The sequence below is a fragment of the Serinus canaria genome, chromosome 18 (assembly GCF_022539315.1).
Source record: "Serinus canaria isolate serCan28SL12 chromosome 18, serCan2020, whole genome shotgun sequence".
In the NCBI taxonomy this organism is placed as follows: Eukaryota; Metazoa; Chordata; class Aves; order Passeriformes; family Fringillidae; genus Serinus; species Serinus canaria.
Genome location: NC_066331.1, coordinates 10130324 through 10151267, shown reverse-complemented (window position 1 = coordinate 10151267; position 20944 = coordinate 10130324). Strand labels below are relative to the sequence as shown.

The following is a 20944-nucleotide window of genomic DNA, read 5'->3' as shown; positions in this document are numbered from 1 at the left end:
TTTGCCTTCTGTTCCTGGGCCAACTGCTGTGCCCACCACGAGCCCTCACCCACCTCCAGCTGCTGGTGCACTTCCTCAGGCAGCTGCTGCTCGTAGGCCCTCAGCAGCTCAATGGTCTCCTTCAGGGGCTCAAACATGGCATCAGTGGCACTGTGACGTTCCTTTACAGCCAGCAGGTGACCCATGACCTCCACCAAGCCACTGTAGTCACCTTTCTCCACCTTTCTGCTCAACCCTTTCTCGGCAGTTTGGATGAACTCGTCCAGGTCAGCCAAGCTGCAGAGCACAAAGCAGGGAGAAGAAACACAGGATGAGGGCAGCCCCTCTGGAATTATTATTCTTCCAGCTCCTCTGGAGTTAATATCCAGCCTCAGAACTGGAATTCCCACCCAAAAGTGTCTCTGGATGTGGTACAGCTTCCTTCAAGGAACAGAAAGACAGGTTGGGACTTCTCAAGTTGGAGACAGAGTACCTGAACAGAGACAGGGAGCTCAGGAGGGGCTGTCAGAGGACAGATTTTACTGTCCCAGTTTTTACTGGGAGGGTGGGGAGACACCAGCATGGGGCACCCAGAGCAGCTGTGACTTCCCCTGGATCCCTGGAAATGTCCAAAGCCATGTTGGCCAAGGCTTGGAGCAGCCTGGGACAGTGGGAGGTGTCCCTGCCATGGCAGGGGTGGCACTGGATGGGCTCTAAGGTACCTTCCAGCCCAAATCATTCTGGGATTCTTTGACAGTTTTCACCTCATCTCTTCCACTACAGGAATCCAAGCTCCCCAGGTGAACCTGACACATTTCAAAGCTGTAACAAACAGGGATTGTCCTTCATGCACTGCCTGTCTTCACAGGGCAGCTCCCTCCCCTCCTGCAGGTGATGCAAATTCACAGAAGCTTAGAAAAGCAACTGGATATTTGTGAGAGGAAAAAAAAAAAATCCCTACAGGTCTTTAAATTTAAGATCCCTGTCTCTCAAAGCCCTTGAGCCATAAACCATCACAGACAGGAGAGTGTTTGGGGCACATTTCCTCACCTGCTTATCCTGTTCTTAACCTCACCAGATACTGGGCACTTTCAGCAGAGGAGCACTGGGCCCATGGCTCTCAAAACACTTCTTAAGTGCCTGCTTAAATTCTCTGGATGCTGCTGGGCCTAAAAGTATCCTTAAATACTTCACCTAATAAAGACTAAACTGCTGACTCAGGGACTCTCAATAACAGCTCCTAAATGCTCATTCTCTGCCATACTAAACCTCTTTGCAAAGAAATTATCAGACAGATTTATGGTGCTGAAAAGCACATCAGAGATCACATCACCACCCCACGCAGCAGCCTCCTCTTCAGATGTCTGTGAGCACTCCCCTGGGAGCACCCACAACCTAAGACACCCTTCAGTTGTGACCAATAAATCACCCAGGGCATTGTCCTGCACAGATCTGAGCAGCTCTTCAAGCAAGAAATGTGTGGTAATGCAAAAGTTGGAGCCCAAACTGCTCTGTGACACCTCCCCATGACTGCTCATGCCAGGCTGCCTGAATCATGGGCTTTTAGAAACCTCACAGCATCATTGCAGATTTACTGATGGCCACCATCAAATCCAGTAAAGCAAGCAGCCTCTGGGCAGAGATGGAATTATTTAGCTCAGGAGGAGCAGAACACACACCTTGGGCAAACACACACCCTACATCAGGTCCCAGTGCTGCCAGGGGTACCAAGGGATGCCACTGCTCCCAGTTCTCACACAAGCAGAGACCAGGGCATGGAAGACTCAGCACTGGGATGGAGCTGCTGTGCAGCACAGGCCCTTCTCTTGCTCCTGTTTAGCTCTGGAGGCTGTCACAGCTCCAAGGCTGCCAGAGCTCCAGGAGTGTTTGGACAATGCTCTCAGGAATGCTCAGGGTGGGATTGTTTGGGTGCCTGTGCAGGGCCAGGAGCTGCACTGGCTGGTCCTTGTGGATCCCTTCCAACCCAGGGTATTCCATGATTCTCTACCATTTGGCCATGAGTGTGAAATGACACAGCCCAACCAAGACAGGAGAAATTCCATGAGCAGAGGCAGAACCAACCCTCACCTGTGCGTGACATGGTCCAGGAGGTGCTGCTTGAACACCAAGCTCCACCTTTTAATCTCATTGAGCAAGGCCACCTTGAATGGCCGTGCATCCAGCCTCAGCCAGCCCTGGAAGGTGCAGAGGGGCTGCATGCCAGCCACCTCCTCATAGAGCTGCTCGTAGGAGCCCAGCTGCTCCCTGAACTGCTGCAGCGTGGCCGGCGCCTCGGGGAGCCCCTCCTCGATGTCTGCAGGTGCGGGGACGTGAAGATGGTGGCCCAGCTCCCTCCTGTCGTGGAGCAGGAGGTGGTGGCCCAGCTCCCTCCTGTCCTCCCCGAGGAGGTGCAAGAAGCGCCGCTCCAGCCCCGCGCGGTGCTCGCGGCACGCGGCCGCCGCCGCCTGAGCGCGGGCCAGCAGCTCTTGGCGCCACGGGCACAGAGAGGGCATGGCCTCCAGGGCAGCCTGGTGGGTGGGTGGGCACAGAGAGAAGGAGAGAGGGGAAATGGAGAATGGAGAGAGAAGGGAGAGGGGAGAGAGAAGGAGAGAGGAGAAGGGAGAGGGGAGAGAGAAGGAGAGAGGAGAAGGGAGAGGGGAGAGAGAGGGAGAGAGGAGAAGGGAGAGGGGAGAGAGAGGGAGAGAGGAGAAAGGGGAAAGGAGAGAGAAGGAGGAAGGGAAAGGAAAAAGAAGAAAGGAGAAGGAGAAGGAGAAGAGAAAGGAAAGAGAAGAAAGGAGAGAGAAGAGGGAAAGGAGAGGAGAAAGAGAGAAGAAGAGGGAAAGGAGAAAGAGGAGAAAGAGAGAAGAAGAGGGAAAGGAGAAAGAGGAGAAAGAGAGAAGAAGAGGGAAAGGAGAGAAAGGAGACAGGAGAAGAGGAGAAAGGAGACAGAGAAAAATGGGAGAAGGAAGAGGGGAAAGAGGAGAGAAGGGAGGAAGGGAAGAGAGAAGAGGGGAGAAGGCAGAGAAGAGAAAGGAGAGAGTGGAGAGAGAGGGGAGAGGAGAGCACAGTGAGGTGGGAGCACGTGGCACCCCCTCACTGCCACCAGTCCAGGGAAGGCCCAGAGCACAGACCTGGTAGTGGCAGAAGCCCCTGTGTGCAGCCAGCCGGGGCACCAGCGAGGAGATGTGGTAGATGCCCTGGAGAAGACTTTCCACCATGTCACAGAAGCCATCGTTGGCACCAGGGTCCAAGGGAGGGCGAAACACCAAATCTGGGATCACCAAATCCAGCTGCACCTCAAAGAGGGGAGCGAGCCCTGCCTTGGGATCTGGGAGAGAAGAACAGAGGTGTCAGGGTCTTTTTCAGGGAATCTTGAGCCACTGAGGTCCTATTACAAGATGCCACATGGCCTGCAGGGACAGCAGGAGGGTGTGGTGGCAGACACACCCACTGGGGTCTGCACAACCCACGGAGGTGTTGGCAAACCAGCTGAGCTGTGGAACCCACCAAAATCAGTGGGGAACAGGTGGGACACAAGTGATTTAAGGAGCAGAAAACACCCTGAGGAGGAAAGGCTCTTCAGGTAATGCAGAGGGAGTTTGAGAGCTGAACAACACCAGCATGGAAGTGCTTGCAGAGGAGAAAAACAACAGAAACCAAGTGGCTCTTTAATTTAGTGGTGAAAGGCATGCAAAAAAAAAAAAAAAACCCCACAACAGCAACCAGAAACTGAAGCCAGATGCAAATGTGACAACCTAGGCAAGTTTTTAACAAGACGGTGAAGAACTGCATGCAATTCTCTGGCTCATTGTGCCTCACATCCAGAAGGGAAGCGTTCCTGGAGATGTGCTTCAGCTGCACACAAGCTGCTCCCAGCAGAGCAAGGAGCACTGGGCTGGTGACTCCTGAGCCCGGCTCACCTCTTCCCAGGACTAATGCTCGGGGACTGAGGGCTTTGTTTGGTGCCTTTCAGGAGCTGAACTGCCTCTTGAGACTCCCAAAAGAGGAGGGATGGTGCCACCCTGCTGCTTTGGGCACGGGAGGGTGGGATGTCCAAGCACAGATGTGAGAGAAGCCTCAGCTGCCTCTCTCCATTAACCCTTGCAGACAGAGCAGTCACCTCCATCCCTCCCCCTGAGCAATGCAGTGATCAGTGCTGGAGCCACCCTCCCCTTCTGCAGGCTCCAGTGCCAGAGGAAGCCAGGAAAAAGAGAACAACCACTGAGCATGAGGGAGCACAGCCAGAGAAGTCCCCTAGGAGAGGCTGAGCAGTCCCTGCAGCCAGGGGACAGGAACCAGATGTCACCTGTGTTCTCCAGGAGGTATTTCAGGGAGCACTCAATGGCTGTGATGAATCCATCCAGGACTATCTCATCCACATAATCCAAATACACCTTCCAGGCATCAGAGGCTGGGGCTGCACGTAGGAGGCTCTGGTTTTCCTGGAAGACAAAGCAGATTCCTTCACACACAGCAGGGCTGAGTGTGTCCTAAGGAGAGCTGCCCACACCCAAGGCCTGGAGCTGGGCAGCACAGCAGTGTCAGCCTCATGGAGGTGGATCTTCCTACTGGGGCATGGCCACAGTTTGCTCCTGTCAAGGGCTGCTTGGTCTCCAGGAACACTTCAAGGTGAAAATGGAGGGCAGAAGAGCCTTAGAAGGTCTTCCATGTGTTCTCCTCCCTCTTCTCTGAGGCCATGGGACTTGGGGTGCCTTGCACCCCTGAGGCAGAGAGAACTGGGGATCTCAGAGGCCCATCCTGATGAACCCATCTGGTTCTGTTCAGAGTCCAAGGCCAGACACGGCTCTCAGGAGAGGGCTGGGCCCATAACCCATCTCCCTCCAGGCCAGGGGCTGTCCCTGACACGCACAACACCTGGCTCCAGGCAGGTGAGGAGCAGAGCTTTGGGCTTTCTCCTGGCCTGCAGAGGACTCTGAGCTCTGGCAAAACTGCTGGGAAACACCAAGGTTTGGGACAGCAGTTTCTCTCCTGTCACTCAGCATCACCTCCTGCTCCAGAGAGGGACAGAGCCTGACACGGAAGGGTCAGCCCCAGCCTCTGTTCCCAGGTAACCCCTGAGAGGGGATTTTTCCTTGGAGCAGCATCCCAAACCCGGTGCACCACTCCCCTCTAGTGGCTCTCCAGCAGCCAGGGCTGGAGCCAGACCCTTCCCAGGGCTGGAGCTGCTGCTGGTCCCGCCCCGGGCTGGGAGCCCAGCCAGCCCCACAGAGACAGCATCAACCAACCCCGGGTCGGGCTCCCAAATGGGATCAGGGAGTTCATTTCAGGCGAAGCACTCTGGACGTTTTCAGTGCCACAGGGACAACACGGAGCCTCTGAGGAGCCCCCCAGCCCTGCAGGTGCCCCCTCACCTCCACCAGGGAGTGGATCCTCTGGCCACACTCCCTGACCAGGCTGTAGCGCCGTTCCAGGCGCTCCTGGCACTCCTCCAGGCTCAGCACTGCCTCCCTTTTGGAATCCCTCCTCTCCAGCATGGGCGACCCCCACGAGTGCACGATGCTCTGGATCTCCTCAACGTTGTCCTTGGCCTTCTGCACCCTCTGCTCCAGGTCACAGACATCACCCACCACCCCGGAGATGTGATCCCAGACACCTGGGGAAAATGAGATGGGTGATCCTCTGCTTTCAGAGCTGCTGGGCCAAGCTCTGGTGTTCTCTCCTTCACACCTTTTCCCCGTGGTCCCAGGTGTTTCTCACTCATCCTTAAGGAAAGAGATTCACCACCTGGAGCAGCAGAGCCACCTCTACCTCTCCCCTACTGTAGTTATGATATTTTCTGAAAAATCCTTTTGCCAAGATTTTTTTCTCCTGAGAAGCTGGAAAGTCTCAGAAATAAAATGTAAACAATAATTATCTGCTGCTGTGGAATGCAACAAGTGCATCTCTGGTCTCATATAGTTGTTTCTAATTAATAACCAATCACAGTCCAGCTGTCTCAGACTCTCTAGTCAGTCACAAAATGTTATTATCATTCCCATTCCATTCCTTGCTAACCTTCTAATGAAATCCTTTCTTCTATTCTTTTAACATGGTTTTAATATAATATATAGATCATAAAATAATAAATCAGCCTTCTGAAACAAAGCCAAGATCCTTGTCTCTTCTCCCCTCCTGAGAACACCACCACACCCTGCCCCACCAAGGCTCAGCTGGCACCACCGGAGCCTCTCCTCCCCACAGCCTGGGCCAAACCTGAGGAGCAGGACCCTGCCCACAGCCCCTGGGGATCAAGGGGATGCGGGAAGGAAAAGACACCCCAGGAGCTGCTCCTCATCCTCCCAGTGCTGGACACACCAGAGAGCCCTGTCCTACTGGGAACTGCCACTGGGAACCAGGGAGCAGAGACTGGGCACACGGGGGAGCAGGAGGGTCACACTGTGGGACACGTGTTGGTAAAGAACTCTCAGAGCCTGACAGAAAACTCACACAGCCTTGTACACCTGAGTGCAAACTGGGAGATAAGGTGTGCTGGCTTGGGAAGGCCGTGGGATAGAGATGGCAGTGCTGAGACAGAGATTGAGCTAGAAACAACATTCAACAAGTTTCAAAACGTAGCCTTGCAAAAAGACAGATATTTTAGAGGATTAGAACTGTGAAAGATGCATTGTAGCAGGACCAGGTGGGGGGAAAAATAGAGGTGATTGGTGTTAAATATAAGTAAAGATATAGGTAAAAATACAAGTGATTGGTGTTAAATATAGGTTAAAATATAAGAGATTGGTGTTAAATATAGGTAAAATATAGGTAAAAATACAGGTGATTGGTGTTAAATATAGGTTAAAATATAAGAGATTGGTGTTAAATATAGGTTAAAATATAGGCAAAATAATATTTAACATATTGTGTTAATATAGGCAAAATACAGGTGAAAATATAAATATAAAAAATAGGTGATTTTGTTAAATATAGGTAAAATATAGGTAAAAATACAGGTGATTGGTGTTATACATTAAATATGGTAAAATATAAGAGATTGGTGTTAAAGATATAGGTTAAAATATAGGCAAAATATATATTAACACCTATATTGGTGTTAAATATAGGCAAAAATATAGGTAAAATATAAATATAGGTAAAAATATCAGGTGATTTGTGTTAAATATGGGTAAAATATAGGTAAAATACAGGTGATTGGTGTTAAATACAGTTAAAATATAGGTAAAATACAGGTGATTGGTGTTAAATACAGTTAAAATATAGGTTAAATATAGGCAAAATATATATTTAACCACCTATATTGGTGTTAAATATAGGCAAAAAATAGGTAAAAATATAATATAGGTAAAATATAGGTGATTTGTGTTAAATATAGGTAAAATATAGGTAAAATACAAGTGGTGTTAAATACAGTTAAAAGTATAGGTAAAAATACAGGTGATTGGTGTTAAATACAGTTAAAATATAGGTTAAAAATATAGGCAAAATATATATTTAACACCTATATTGGTGTTAAATATAGGCAAAAATATAGGTAAAATATAAATATAGGTAAAAATACAGGTGATTTGTGTTAAAATACAGTTAAAATATAGGTAAAAATACAGGTGATTGGTGTTAAATACAGTTAAAATATAGGTAAAAATACAGGTGATTGGTGTTAAATACAGTCAAAGTATAGTAAAAATACAGGTGATTGGTGTTAAGTATAGGTTAAAATATAGGCAAAATATATATTTAACACCTATATCGGTGTTAAATATAGGCAAAAATATAGGTAAAATATAAATATAGGTAAAATACAGGTGATTGCTGTTAAACAGAGGTGAAAATATAGGTAAAAATAGAGGTGGTTGGTATTAGAAGTAACAGCAGCATTGTGGGGTAAAAGCTAATGGGCTGAAAAATATTTCTAAGGGATTGTAACCAAGAAATGGGTTGGCTCCTGATGGGATGGTGTTGACTTTTACATCCCTCACGTCTCACTATTCATTGAAACAGACAATGAAATGAAATCTTTTAAAACAGCTCTCAGTTGCCCCATCTCTGTAAAATCTGGGAAAACCAACATCACACAGAGCCAGCTCACCCTCCGTCTTCCAGGTCAGCGTTTCTTCTGCCTCTCTCAGCTTCAAGTCGATGTCCTGCAGCTGCCCCTGCACCAGAGGATATTCCACCTCCAGCACAGACCTCAGGACCTTGTTGTAGCTCTTCTCCATCAGCTCCAGGCTGGCCACCAGCTGCCAGAAGGATTCCTTGCAGGAATAGAGCTCAGCTGCTGCTGGGGGGATGGCTCCTGCCCCGCTGCTCCTCAGGTAGCTCACCTCCCTGAGCACAGCCACCAGCTGGGGAGGCAAGGCACAGAGATGGGCACAGCACGGCCCTGCCAGTTCCTGGGACTGCCTCCAGCCCCTTCTGACCATCACAGGGGGGTCCTGCTGGTCAGCACAGCCCTGGCCAGCCCCTGGCATTCCCAGCTGGTCAGCACAGCCCTTGCAACCTCTTCTGACCATCACAGGGGGGTCCTGCTGGTCAGCACAGCCCTCCCAGCCCCTTCTGACCATCACAGGGGGGTCCTGCTGGTCAGCACAGCCCTCCCAGCCCCTTCTGACCATCACAGGGGGTCCTGCTGGTCAGCACAGTCCTCCCAGCCCCTGTCATTCCCTCCAGCCCCTTCTGCAGGTCCTGCTGGTTTATTCCCAAAGCAGCAAGCTGGAAAGGGCCTGGGCAGCTCCTGGTCTGTACCACCTCAGGAATCCATAAGCCTCTAAGAGCCACCATCACCTCTGGTGCTCTCAGCCTTCCCCTTGCGTGTGCTTCCCCTCTCAGATGGAGGCTGAGCCACATCACAAGTCCCAGCAATGCTGTTCTGCAAGAGCCATTGACCATTAGCAAAGTGAAAGATAAGATGGCTGCAGTTCTCTTGGTTTGCTGGGCTGATTGGTATTAAAAAAATAATTAAAAAGTAGTACCATGGCCTCAAAGCCACTGACTCAATTCCTTCTGGTGCCATCAGATTTCTGGAGTCACAGAACAAACCTTCCCTGGGTTTTTCACACCCTTTCAGAAGCTCAGGTTCCAGGTACACACAACATGAATGTGTGTCTGTAGATGATGTCCCATCGCTCTCCACACCAGTACCAACCAGTATGGAGTGGACGTGCTGGCACCAGTCGCACCTCTGGCTCCTGAGGGACTTCCTGCCACTGCCTTGAACCAGAATTTGCTCTGCCCAAACTGCAGTGCTGGTATTTAGGCAGAGCAGATCTATGGTAGAGCCTTGTTACCCCCATGGGAGGGGCTCCACAGAGCACAGAGAACCCACCAGGTGTCCCCCACAGCTTGGGGACATGTCCTGGGGGGCAGGAGAGCCGAGGGGCAGCAGCTCTTACCTGGGGATCAAAATTGACCGTGATCAGTTTGGTCTGTGCATCTCGGCGGATGAGAGGCTGAGCCAGGTTGTACTGGGATTTCTCTGAGACTGTCTGGGACCAGTCCAAATACAGCTTTTCCTGATAGCTGCCAGAAAACAGAAACATGCACCACATGGTCACCAGAGCAGAGGGTGCAGCTGTAGCTGAGGGGAGGCCATGCCCACTCTGAGGACTGAAGAACTGAAGGAATCTTCAAAACCCACCCATGCCACCTCTACAACAGGGCTTCCAAGGCAAACACCCAAAAAAACAGTGGCAGCATCAAGTCAGGAGGGCAAAGCTCTCTCAAGTACCAGTTGGAGCAGAGAATTCAGATTTGGAGATGGGCTTTCCAAAGCATTTAGCCTAATGTGACATAGCAGCAGCTGGGCGTTTCCAAAGGTCTGAGCAGGGCAGATACCTGAAGCCCCAGGGATGCTGGGGTGGCTGAAGCTGAGCTCACCTGGCTGAGTGAGACCACAGCAGCCCTGGGATGGGAGCACAGAGGGCAGAGTAGGGCTCCTGGCATCTCACAGGTCATGGGCACTCCCTCCCTCCCTCCCCAGTGACAAAGCCTGCTCTGAATCACGTTGTCACCTGAGCACCAGGACACAGCAGCTCCAGGTGGTCACCCCACACCACCTGTGGGGCTGCTCCTCTCTGCAAGGCTCTGCTCAGCTACCCAGCCTTGTTCTGTGATGGGAACGGGGTTCTCTCCACCCAGCCTGGGCTCTGGCTCATCTCAGCTCCCTCCCTGATGGGGAGCAGGGCCCTGCAGGGATCCAGGAATCCTGCAGGATTTCTCTCAAAGGACAGCCCAAAGCAATCAGGGGTAACATCAAACACTGAGAAGCCAAGTCCTGGGCAGTTACCCCCAGCTCAAACTGTGGAATATCCATGTTACAGCCACTGCAAACACAGCCAGGGAGAGAACAGAAACTTCTCCCAGCCCAGGCTTTCCACCAGGGCAGCTCCTCCACCCCACAGCAGCTCATTCAGGGCTGCAGAGCCCCTGTTCCCCCTGCAGCATTCTCACTTGAAGCCATCCCAGCAAAGCTGTGGCACCCAGTGCCAGCTCCCTCCTCTCCAGGCAGGGAATGCCCTTGGGCTTGCAAAGGGACATTCCCAAGCCCTGGGCTGCCAAATGTTCTGGCAGGTGGCTCAGGGGAGGGGAAGCTTTCCTCAGCCACAGCCCTGCCTCAGCCCCCTGTACCTGTCGAGCAGCTGGATCATTTCTTCATATTTCTGCACCACCCTTCTTCCACGGGCAGAGTCCAAGCTCCTGGCAGCACAACAGACAGGGGTGCATCACCTTCAGTCCTGGGGGCTGGCATCTGCACTTCCCCCTTCCCAAGGTCCCCCACAGTCTGCAGGCCCAGTCTGCCTGGATTTCACCCCAAATCCAATCCTCTCCCTGCCCAAAGGCTGCCCAGCCCCCTGAGCTCTCTCTCCCAGGTGTTTCCATGCTGTAAAATGGGGAGCAGCAGCTGGGATAGGAGAAGGACCCAGGGCTGCTGGAAAAATCAGTTACCAAGCATCACTTTTGAACATTTTACTCTTGACAGTTTTCTGTCACAGTTGTGCTCCACTAGATGCAGGTCACAGAGTGTTTATAAAATGTATAGAAAAAAATATAAAATGTATGCAATAACATACTATATAGATCATATATATACAAAATATATATCTATATATACACACACACGTATATTAATTTTTCCTTTTCAATCCTTTCTCCTTCTCAAGTTGCACATGGGAAAGAGTCTCACACCACCCTGAAGGACTTGTCTTTAAACAGAGGGGTAAAATCAATGCTAAATTCAGGGACCATGAGAATTCCAGCCCAGGTTTGTTGTCTTGATCTTGGGTGATTGTTCCTTTGTTTAATGCTGAGAAAATTATCTTCTGCCAGCACCCAAGAGCTGGGCTGCTCCCAACCAGGTCCTGGAGGAATTACAGTGGGAAAGGTTGCAATGCTTATTTCAATTACAACCTTGGGCTCTGTTAAAAGCTGAGGAGCCTATCTGCTGTCCCACTGTATCTCTCATCACTTAATAACCAACCAAATTAAAAAGCTTCTTCAAAAAACCAAGATGGGAGGGAAGTGAATGGCGCCAGGGCACCTCTTCAACTTGTCACCTCATCACTAAGGACTGCTTCAGCTACAGCCATTGCACGGCATTCAACACAGAGAGAACACCCAGAGAGAGATGTGCAGATGGTCCCAGCTCATCTGGAGCAGACACTCACAGCCCTGGGACGTGCCTGAGGTGCTCCAAGGGGCCCTGGATCCGCGCCCGCAGCTCCCGCGCCCAGCCCAGCGCTCCGGCCACGGGAGGGACGTTCTTGTGCAGGGGGGGGAACCCTGCAGGGCACAGGGGAACAGAATTCCATCAGCCCTGCCAGCCCACAGCCCCCACAGCCCCCCAGAATGGCCCTGGGCTCCCGGCTTCCTCCCTGACATCCAACCTCTGTCACTCCATGGAGGTCTGCGACCGACAAACCCCCTGTGCACTTGGAATAAGGGATCAGAGGAGAGGCCTGGCATGTCCTGGAGCCAGGCTGGGGTGAATTCTCTGCTTCCAAAGGACACTGAGGAAGGGATTTCTGGCTGTGACCATGCCACCTCAGAACCACAGAACAGAGCTCCCCAAAGCCACAGCAAATGCTGGACTCGTTCTCCACAAATCTCCCCACTGCCCTTGTTAACCTGCACTGGTTCCAGCAGTGCTGCCTCTCCTGGAACTTCTCTGCTTCCAGAACAGTCTTCCTGAATGGAATTTACCTATTGCCTTCTGTGCCAGCATTCCCATGGAATAATAAACCTGGGAAAAGCTGATCAAACCCCAAATTCCCACCTCTCCCCCTTGCATTTCCAGCTTTACAAGGGGAAAGCTCAGCACATGCCCCCAGTCCCAGCCACACCTCACACGTGTACATTTAAAACAAGGATATTGGCATTGCTTTAATGCCAACAACAGAGCATTCCCAGGCAATTCCCACTAGGAAAGCTGAAATCCTTTGCAATTTAGGAAGTTCTGGTGTCCTTACAAAAACAAATTATTTCCCCTCTCTAAATTAGCCTAAATCCATTTTCCTGTAAAATCCATTTTCCTCCTGACAGGGCACCCACCGAGCTGCTGCCCTGCCTGGGTGTGCCTGCTGAAGGTGAGCCTGGCCTGGTCCAGGGCACTGCTGAACATGCTGAGCAGGACAGGGACCTTGTCAGCAGCAACTGCAGCAATCCCAGGGCGCTCCAGAAGGTTCCGGAACATGGCCAGCAGCTGTGCAGGGGAAGGAGCAGGGATAGAATGGGGAAGAGTCAAACTCCTGCACCAAGTCCCACTGGAATTTTCCTGATGCAGCTCCTCAGTAACTCAGGTCTGCACTGATGGACACCTGTCAAAGGGAAGGGTTTCTCCCCACTTTCCCAAGTAGTTCCTGCCTTTCACGGAATCATTTAGGTTTGAAAAGAACTCCAAAATCGCCTTTGGCTGATCCCACCACTAAACCATAGCACAAAGGATGTCTTTGTTACAGAAATGCTCAGACCTTCTCTGTGGGTGAACAACATTCCAACTGCCATTCTTCAAAATTTGCTATTTAAAAAAAAAACAAAACAAAACAACTCAAAGATAAGTGCTATCACTTATCATTTTCTAGAGTAATTTTTACAATTACGCTGATTTTATTTTTTTTTCCAAAAATACCATTTACTTTCTCTGCAGGATAGATTCACTGGTAAACAAAACCCCCTCATTTCTAGAAAACCTCTATTTTCAGAGTTGAAATTCATCCATTATAAACAAATTGATATTGATAGCGATCACCTGGTTTTAACAGCAGTTTTCACCAGGAAATCAAAGAATCACAGAATGGTTTGAGTTGGAAAGGACCTTAAAGCCCAGCTCATTCCACCCTGCCGTGGGCAGGGACACCTCTACTAGACCAAGGTGCTCCAAGCCCAGTCCAACCTGGCCTTGGCACTCAGAGCAGCCTTTCCCCCACCTCCCAGGGACACCAGTGCCACTCCTGCCATCCAAAAGCCTGATCTGAGTCATTTCTTTGGCTGCTCTTCCCCAAACTGAGCAAACTCTTCTGTTTGTGTCAAGAGCTGAGGAGCAGGGACACTCCCAGCTCCAGGGCTCAAGACGGACCCACAGGGCTGAGCATCCCTACCCAATCCAACCCAATGTCACTGTCCCCAAGTCCATCCCAATGTCAGCATTCCCAATCCAACCCAATATCCCCTTGTCCATCCCAATGTCAGCATTCCCAATCCAACCCAATGTCACCGGTCCCAATCTACCCCAATGTCACTGTCCCCAAGTCCATCCCAATGTCACCGTCCCCTTGCCCATCCCAATGTCACTGCTCCAATCCAACCCAGTGTCACCATACCCAATCCACCCCAGTGTCACCATACCCAATCCAACCCAGTGTCACCTCCCCCTTGCCCACCCCAATGTCACTGCTCCCAATCCAACCCAGTGTCACCATCCCCTTGCCCATCCCAATGTCACTGCTCCCAGTCCAACCCAGTGTCACCATACCCAATCCAACCCAGTGTCACCATCCCCTTGCCCATCCCAATGTCACTGTCCCCAAGTCCAACCCAACATCACCGCCCCCTTGCCCACCCCAATGTCACTGCTCCCAATCCAACCCAATGCCACCGTCCTCAAGTCCATCCCACGGGCACAGCCTGCAGCTGCAGCCCTGTCTGGGCTCTCTGTGGGGCTCACAGGGGGGGAAGGGAGGCACAGACAGACAGACAGACAGACAGACAGACAGACCTTGAAGATGTGCTCCAGGTCCGGGGCGTCGCTGAAGGCCTGGCTGAACACGGTGCCCAGCCGATGGTCAATGTCCTGCACCTTCTGCCTGAAGTCCAGGGCATCCTGCTCAAACTCCTGTGGGAAGGGCAGCAGCAAGCCCTGGGCTGTGAGAGGGCACTGGGGAGGTGGCTGCCACCTCCCTGCCCAGAGCGGTTTGCTCTTCATAGTCACCAGGAGTTAAAACACTCCTCCACAGAGTCAAGGACACTTGTGTCCCACCCCATGGCTGAGCTTAGGACCCCCCAGGATGGACCCACAGTCCAACAAGCCCGAACTTCAGCTGGAGGCATCTCCACACTCTCTTACCCTGAACTGGCCTGAAGACCACACCACCACCCCAAAATCCCACAGAAGCTCAAACTCACTGAACCAGCAAGGTATGCTGGACTTAAGCTGTGCCGGGGGAATTTAAGGTTAGACATCAGGAAAAAATTCCTCACTGCAGGAGTGACTGGGCACTGGAATCACCTGCCCAGGGAGGTGGGGAAGTCACCATCCCTGGACATGCTGGAAACAGCCTGGATGTGGCACTCAGTGCCATGCTTTAGTTGATGAGGAGGTGTTGGGGCACAGTTTGGACTTGATGATCTCAAAGGTCTGTTCCAGCCTGGTTCATGGTGTCATTCTGAGATGTGGAGCTGCTGCCAAGTGCCTGCAGAAAAGGCCAGCAGCTCCCTGTCCCCTACAGGGACAGATCAGAGCACGACAAAGGGAGGAAGGGGCTGGAAGGAGGAGCCAGGGCTCTGCTCAGAGGGAGCTGCTCCCTGGAGAGGAGGGTGTGCTGCTGGCATCCCCAGGGGCTGCCCCACCTACCACGTTGGCCAGGTCCAGGCAGTCGTAGGCTCGCTCTGAGAACACCTGGTAGCTCTCCTGGAACTCCTCATGCATGTCCAGCACCTGCTGGCCCAGGGCCTTCCCTCTCATTCCCCCAAACTCAATCTTCTCCAGCTCTGCCAGGTCCAGGGCTGTGGTCAGGAGGCCCTGCGGAGCCAGAGGAGGCACAAACAGCTTCAGCCACAAGAGGATGACAAACAGTTCCCACAGCACAGAGCCGTGTTTGCTCCTGGGCCACCCTGAGGGTGCTCAGGATGATCTGAATGCTCCAGGTGCCCCTGAATGCCCCAGGGTGTCCCTGAATGACCCAGGGTGTCCCTGAATGCTCCAGGGTGTCCCTGAATGCTCCAGGGAGCCTCAGAGCTTGTCCTGGTTTATTCCCAGCCATGCAAACCACAGCCCCATGAGCCCCATCCCTTTGTCCCAACAAGAGCAGCAGTGCCAGAGGACCCCTGGGAGCACTGACACAGCCACCAGCCTGAGCAGAAGGACACAGCAGCAAATCTGACACAGGCACTGAGCAGGACCTGGGCAAACAAGTCCTGGCCTGGGTGTCAGGAGGAGCACAGAGGGATCCCCTGGCATCAGGGAGGGAAGGTGCCAGCAAGGCAGGTCATGGCTGCAGCACCTCACAGCTCCAGTCTCACCTTCACCACCTGCAGCCTCTGCAGGAAGCTGTCCAGCCTTACAAACACCAGCCTGGAGGAGAAGTCCCAGCTCCTCACTTGCTGGCCTGGCTCATAGTACACCTGCAGGTTTGCCCTTCTCTCCTCCAGCGCCCCTTTGAAGGCACTCAGGGTGTCAAACACTGTGTGCACCTTGCCCAGGCTCTCCTCCACCTCTCCTTTCAGCAGGTCTTCTGGGGACAGGTACACCACGGCCTGGAAGAGCCAAATCACACCAGAGATGTCTCTTTGCTGCCACAGCCGAGGGTGGCTGCTGGCACTGGAGCTCTGACCCTTCCTCTCAATCAGAATCCCTTTGGAAGGAAGGACAGAGGAAAGAAAGAGAGAATTCCTGTAGGAGTGAGGGGGGCAGGACAGACAGAGATGAGAGATCTCTGAAGCCAGGGCTTGGAACTTGGGGTGTATTGCAAAGGGCCTGGGTGCAGGGCCCTGCTGGGAGCTGCCAAACACAGCTGAGAGCAGGAAAGAGAAGTAAAGAGAGAAGACAAGAGCGTGGTGAAGAGACAGAGAGAGAGAGTAAAAGAGAGCGAGGTTCCCATTACAATCCCATAAATCTTCTGAATATTCTAATTCTCACTAACCAATCTAATACAAGATACAAATCCTCCAGCATTTACATACAGCCTATAAGAGTCATTACATTCCCATAAATGTGTTCCATTTTAAACCCTAAAAACTCCTCTTTGGGCCCTTCTGCCAAGCCAGCAGGGTCTGCTCTGACCCTTGGACCCACCTGCAAGCAGAGGCTGTTGTTTCATTGTCACCATGATATTTTCTGAAAAATCTTTTCGTTAAGATTTTTCTCCTGAGAAGCTGAGCAGCCTCAGAGGAACAGAAAAACAATAATTATCTGCTGCTGTGGAATGCAACAGGCACATCTTTGATTAGTCTCATGTAGTTGTTTCTAATTAATAGCTAATCACAGTCAGCTGGCTCAGACTCTGAGAGTCATGAGCTTTTGTTATCATTCTTTTCTATTCTTTGCTAGGTTTCTGATAAAATTTTTCTTTTATTCTTTTAGTATAGTTTTAATATATTTTATTTTAATATAATATATATCATAAAATAATAAATCAGCCTTCTAAAACATGGAGTCAAGATTCTCATCTCTTCCCTCGTCCAGGGACCCACAAACACCACATTTCCTCTCAAGGGGATTCCCTTCAGCTGGCCATGCCATTGTTTTCCAGGTGCTCAGTAACTGAGGGATCTCAAAGCTTGCTTTCATTTCAATCTCATTTACAGTTTCCATATTCTCAAAATCTTTTGCCAGGCAATCATTGATAAGGCTTTCCTATTCCATCTTCCCTAAAGCCCTTCCTGTGCAAGCCCAGGTGCCAGAGGCACACACCTGCTGGATGAGGAGGTTGCAGATCTCCTGGAGCAGCACCACCAGCCTCAGGGGCACGCTGTAGTGCTTGCAGCTGACCCAGACCCAGCACACCAGGTGCAGCAGGGGCACCAGCAGAGGCTTCACCTTGCTGAACTCAACAGCCTCGAGGTGCTCCAGGGGCTGCTGCAGGGCTGTCAGGTGCAGGTCGATGTCCTGAGCTTCACTCAGAGCTGGGGGAGGAAGGGCAGAAGGGGTGAGAAGGGCTGGGGGTCACAAGATGGGAATTGGCACAAAGGGGGCACACAGTCCTGGTGAGGAGCAGGGAGCACAAAAGGGGGCACACAGTCCTGGTGAGGAGGTGGGAGCTGGCACAAGCTGGGAGCTGGCACAAAGGGAGCAGACAGTCCTGGTGAGGAGCAGGGAGCTGGCACAAAGGGGGCACACAGTCCTGGTGAGGAGCAGGGAGCTGGCACAAAAGGGGCACACAGTCCTGGTGAGGAGCAGGGAGCTGGCACAAAGGGGGCACACAGTCCTGGTGAGGAGGTGGGAACACAAAGGGGGCACACAGTCCTGGTGAGGAGCAGGGAGCTGGCACAAAGGGGGCACACAGTCCTGGTGAGGAGCTGGGAGCTGGCACAAAGGGGGCACACAGTCCTGGTGAGGAGCTGGGAGCTGGCACAAAGGGGGCACACAGTCCTGGTGAGGATCAGGGAGCTGGCACAAAGGGGGCACACAGTCCTGGTGAGGAGCAGGGAGCTGGCACAAAGGGAGCAGACAGTCCTGGTGAGGATCAGGGAGCTGGCACAAAGGGGGCACACAGTCCTGGTGAGGAGCAGGGAGCTGGCACAAAGGGGGGCACACAGTCCTGGTGAGGATCAGGGAGCTGGCACACAGTCCTGCTGAGCACCAAGCACTCACCTGTGTGTGCTGCAGAGAAATCACCTCCATCCCTGCTCACCTACAGCACAACCAGCACAGCACACAACCTGACTCGACTCAATTCAAGGGTGTGGGACAGAGGAAGAGTGGAAATGACTTCTTCCTGCATGACTAAATATTGAATCCCAGCTTCTTTTTAACTGGCATCTAGACATGCACACTGGGATCTGAACAGCTGTGATGAGATGGCTCAGACCAGGTTTTAGAACAGTTTATCTTTTGGAGCTTAAAATCACTTGCTGCATTTACCACCTGAGATAGTAGCAGTAAACATCCTAGGCTGAGTAAAACTGCCACTTGCTGTATTTTGGCGACATAGCCCTCTTTTCAGTGTAATAATTTCAAAATTGACCTCCTTGAAATTGTGCAAATGGGTCTCCTGATTTTTCAGAATTTAAGGGAGGTTTTCAATTCAACATATTCTACTCATGTACCAAGTACTGACTGAACTTCCTGATTTTAAAGCTTTGAAGCTGCAACAAAAAAAACCTACTAAAAACGAAATAATAATAATAATAGAAAAAGATGGTGAGGGAGTGAGGGACAGGGGGTGGGGACAGGGGGTGTGACAGGGCTCTGGGCAGAGGCAACCACAACCAAAGAGTGCTTGGCAGCACCAAGAGCACAGCTCTGCATGGGCTGCAGGATCAGCAGGCTGGGCCTGAGCTCAGCTGAGCCTGGTTTTGGCTCTGGCAGCCCCATGCCCCGGGGGCAGCCCAGTCCCACCTGTCCTGGCTGTACCAGAACAGAAATGAGCTCCTGCCTGGGTGAAATCTTCAGCCTAGCTTTGTACAGCTGTGGCTGGACCCTGACGAGCTACCCCAGAGTCAATAATTAATTCATTTTTATTAGATTAATGAATTTTAATAAAACCAGGACATCATTGTGCAACTAAACCTGTGGACCAACGTGAAGAGAATCATCATCATCATCATCTAATCATAGAGCTATGGACTGGGCTGGGCTGGAAGAGACCTTAAAGCACATCCTGTTACACCTTCCACTGTCCCAGGTGCTCCCAGCCCTGTCCAGCCTGGCCTTGGGCACTGCCAGGGATCCAGGGGCAGCCCCAGCTGCTCTGGGCACCCTGTGCCAGGGCCTGCCCACCCTGCCAGGGAAGGGTTTTTTCCTAATGGCAGGATATCTTCCTAATATCTAATCTAACCTCTGACAGCATGAAGCCATTTGCCTTTCTCCTGTCACTGCCAGCCCTTGTAAAAAATCCATCTGCAGCTCTCTTGGAGCCCCTTTAGGCACTGGAAGGCCAGAAGAAGGTCACTGCAGAGACTTCTCTGGACTGAACAGCCCCAATTGTCTCAGCCTTTTCAGTAGTGCCAGAAGAGCACTTGCAAATAGCCCCAAAGCTCAGGACTAAAGAAGAAACTGTCCCTATCAGCATCTCCCTCCCACCAAGCCACCCTGTCCCCCCAGCAGGGAGGGAGGGCACAGCACCCTGGGACCCCAGGCTATGACAGAGGACAGAAATCAGCAGCATGGCAGAGCTGCCCCAGGCTCTCACCTGCCTCCACATCCATGAGCATGCTTTGGAAGGCTGGCACGTAGATGCTCTGCACTCTCTCCAGCACCTCCAGCAGGTTTCTGACCCTCCTGGATGTCAGCTGCCCATGAATGCCTTCCAGGTCAGCACACCTGCAGCACCAGGACACGTCACCAGCCCAGCTGGGGCAGCACCAGCTGTGCTCCAAAGCCCTGCCTCAGCATTTTCTGCAGTTACACAAGGGCACAGACTCTCTAGAACAGGGAAGTTAGAGGTACAGCAGGGCTTTGAACTGAGATTCCCAAATAATGAGAGTCCTGAAGTTATTTTTATGTGGGAAAAAAACACTTTGAAGAATAAGAAATGTTGGAGGGGAGGGGGGTTGTGTTTGTTTTAGATCTGGGGTTTTTTTGAAGGACATGCAAGAAGTTTTCCAAGCAGTTTTCCTGAAGCCCCCACACCTCTGGAAAGCAGATGTACCTGCATGAGCAAAGAGCTCCAGCACAGGAAAGTACAGAGGATGTAAGAAGAACAAGGCTGTGCTGGAGAGAGGGAGGTGGTGAAGTCCTGCAGCCACTGGGAGGATTTTCTGCACAGACTGCAGTGCAAACAGACCCAGGCAGGCTCTCACCCAGACTTTAGGAAACATTTAGTTTTAAAACTTAGGATCCCATGTTTTAGAGTCTGAACTGAGCTGGCAGGAAATGGGACCAGCCCTAGAGGACACAGCTGGTGCCAGGCTCAGGTGAGGGCAGTGCCAGAAGGAGCCAGGTGTTGTTTCTGCAGGCACTGCTGACAGCTCTGCCTGGGCAGGGCTCTGTCTCCACTCAGCCTGAGCCAACACAGCACCAAGGGCAGCTGAAATTCCACTCCCTGGCTCAGCTGACCCCCTCTGGCACCCCCAGCTGACAGCATGGAGAGGCCCCAGCAGCTCTGCTCAGGGGCTGATCTAGTGACCAGAGATGGAAACACCATTGTGGCACTCACATTCTCTGAACAGGGAGAGACATAATTCTCTCTCTCAGGGCTTTTTCTTAGAGAAGCACAGAAAGAAGAGAAAATTCTTATCTCTACTTGCTGCTCCTGTTGTTTTGAACATGTGGAATTTGTTAAGAAGATTGTTTATCTGAAGTGATTTGTCAATTAGATTCTGCTGGAGATTGTTTTGTTTCCTTGGCCAGTTGGCTCAAAGCTGTGTCCTGGCTGTCTGGAGACAACCAAACACCATTTCCATCTAAATCCCCTCGTGGTGTAGCCCTGAACCGTGGCTGAGCCAAGCCAAACTGAGCCAACTGCCCAGCCACTCAGAGATCACCATGATTTTATGTCTGGGAGCAAGATTTTTGGGCTCAGGTCTCGACATGACCTCGAGCAGCTGCTCTTGGCTCAGAGCAGCAGTCCCCCCTCCACCCAGAGCAGCACGAGCAGCTCCCCCAGCACCTGCTCTTCCAGAACTGCAGCTCCAC

General features: G+C 51.7%; 1 protein-coding gene across 1 annotated transcript in view; it reads right to left on the bottom strand.

Annotated features, from left to right (window-relative positions):
* DNAH9 (dynein axonemal heavy chain 9) overlaps positions 1-19628 on the bottom strand; it is a 148111-nt gene extending 128483 nt beyond the window's left edge. Inside the window, exons 1-16 of the mRNA XM_018924172.3 lie at positions 19500-19628; positions 17060-17271; positions 15670-15903; positions 15002-15169; positions 14147-14263; positions 12484-12634; positions 11601-11715; positions 10564-10632; positions 9330-9456; positions 8027-8282; positions 5352-5593; positions 4286-4421; positions 3111-3307; positions 2360-2507; positions 2068-2293; positions 54-276 (exon numbers count right to left, since the gene is read on the bottom strand). Of these exons, the coding sequence (XP_018779717.3) occupies positions 54-276; positions 2068-2293; positions 2360-2507; positions 3111-3307; positions 4286-4421; positions 5352-5593; positions 8027-8282; positions 9330-9456; positions 10564-10632; positions 11601-11715; positions 12484-12634; positions 14147-14263; positions 15002-15169; positions 15670-15903; positions 17060-17271; positions 19500-19521 (2643 nt within the window). The 5' untranslated portion in view covers positions 19522-19628. The remainder of the gene's footprint in view (positions 1-53; positions 277-2067; positions 2294-2359; positions 2508-3110; positions 3308-4285; positions 4422-5351; positions 5594-8026; positions 8283-9329; positions 9457-10563; positions 10633-11600; positions 11716-12483; positions 12635-14146; positions 14264-15001; positions 15170-15669; positions 15904-17059; positions 17272-19499) is intronic.
* Positions 19629-20944: the final 1316 nt, after the last annotated feature.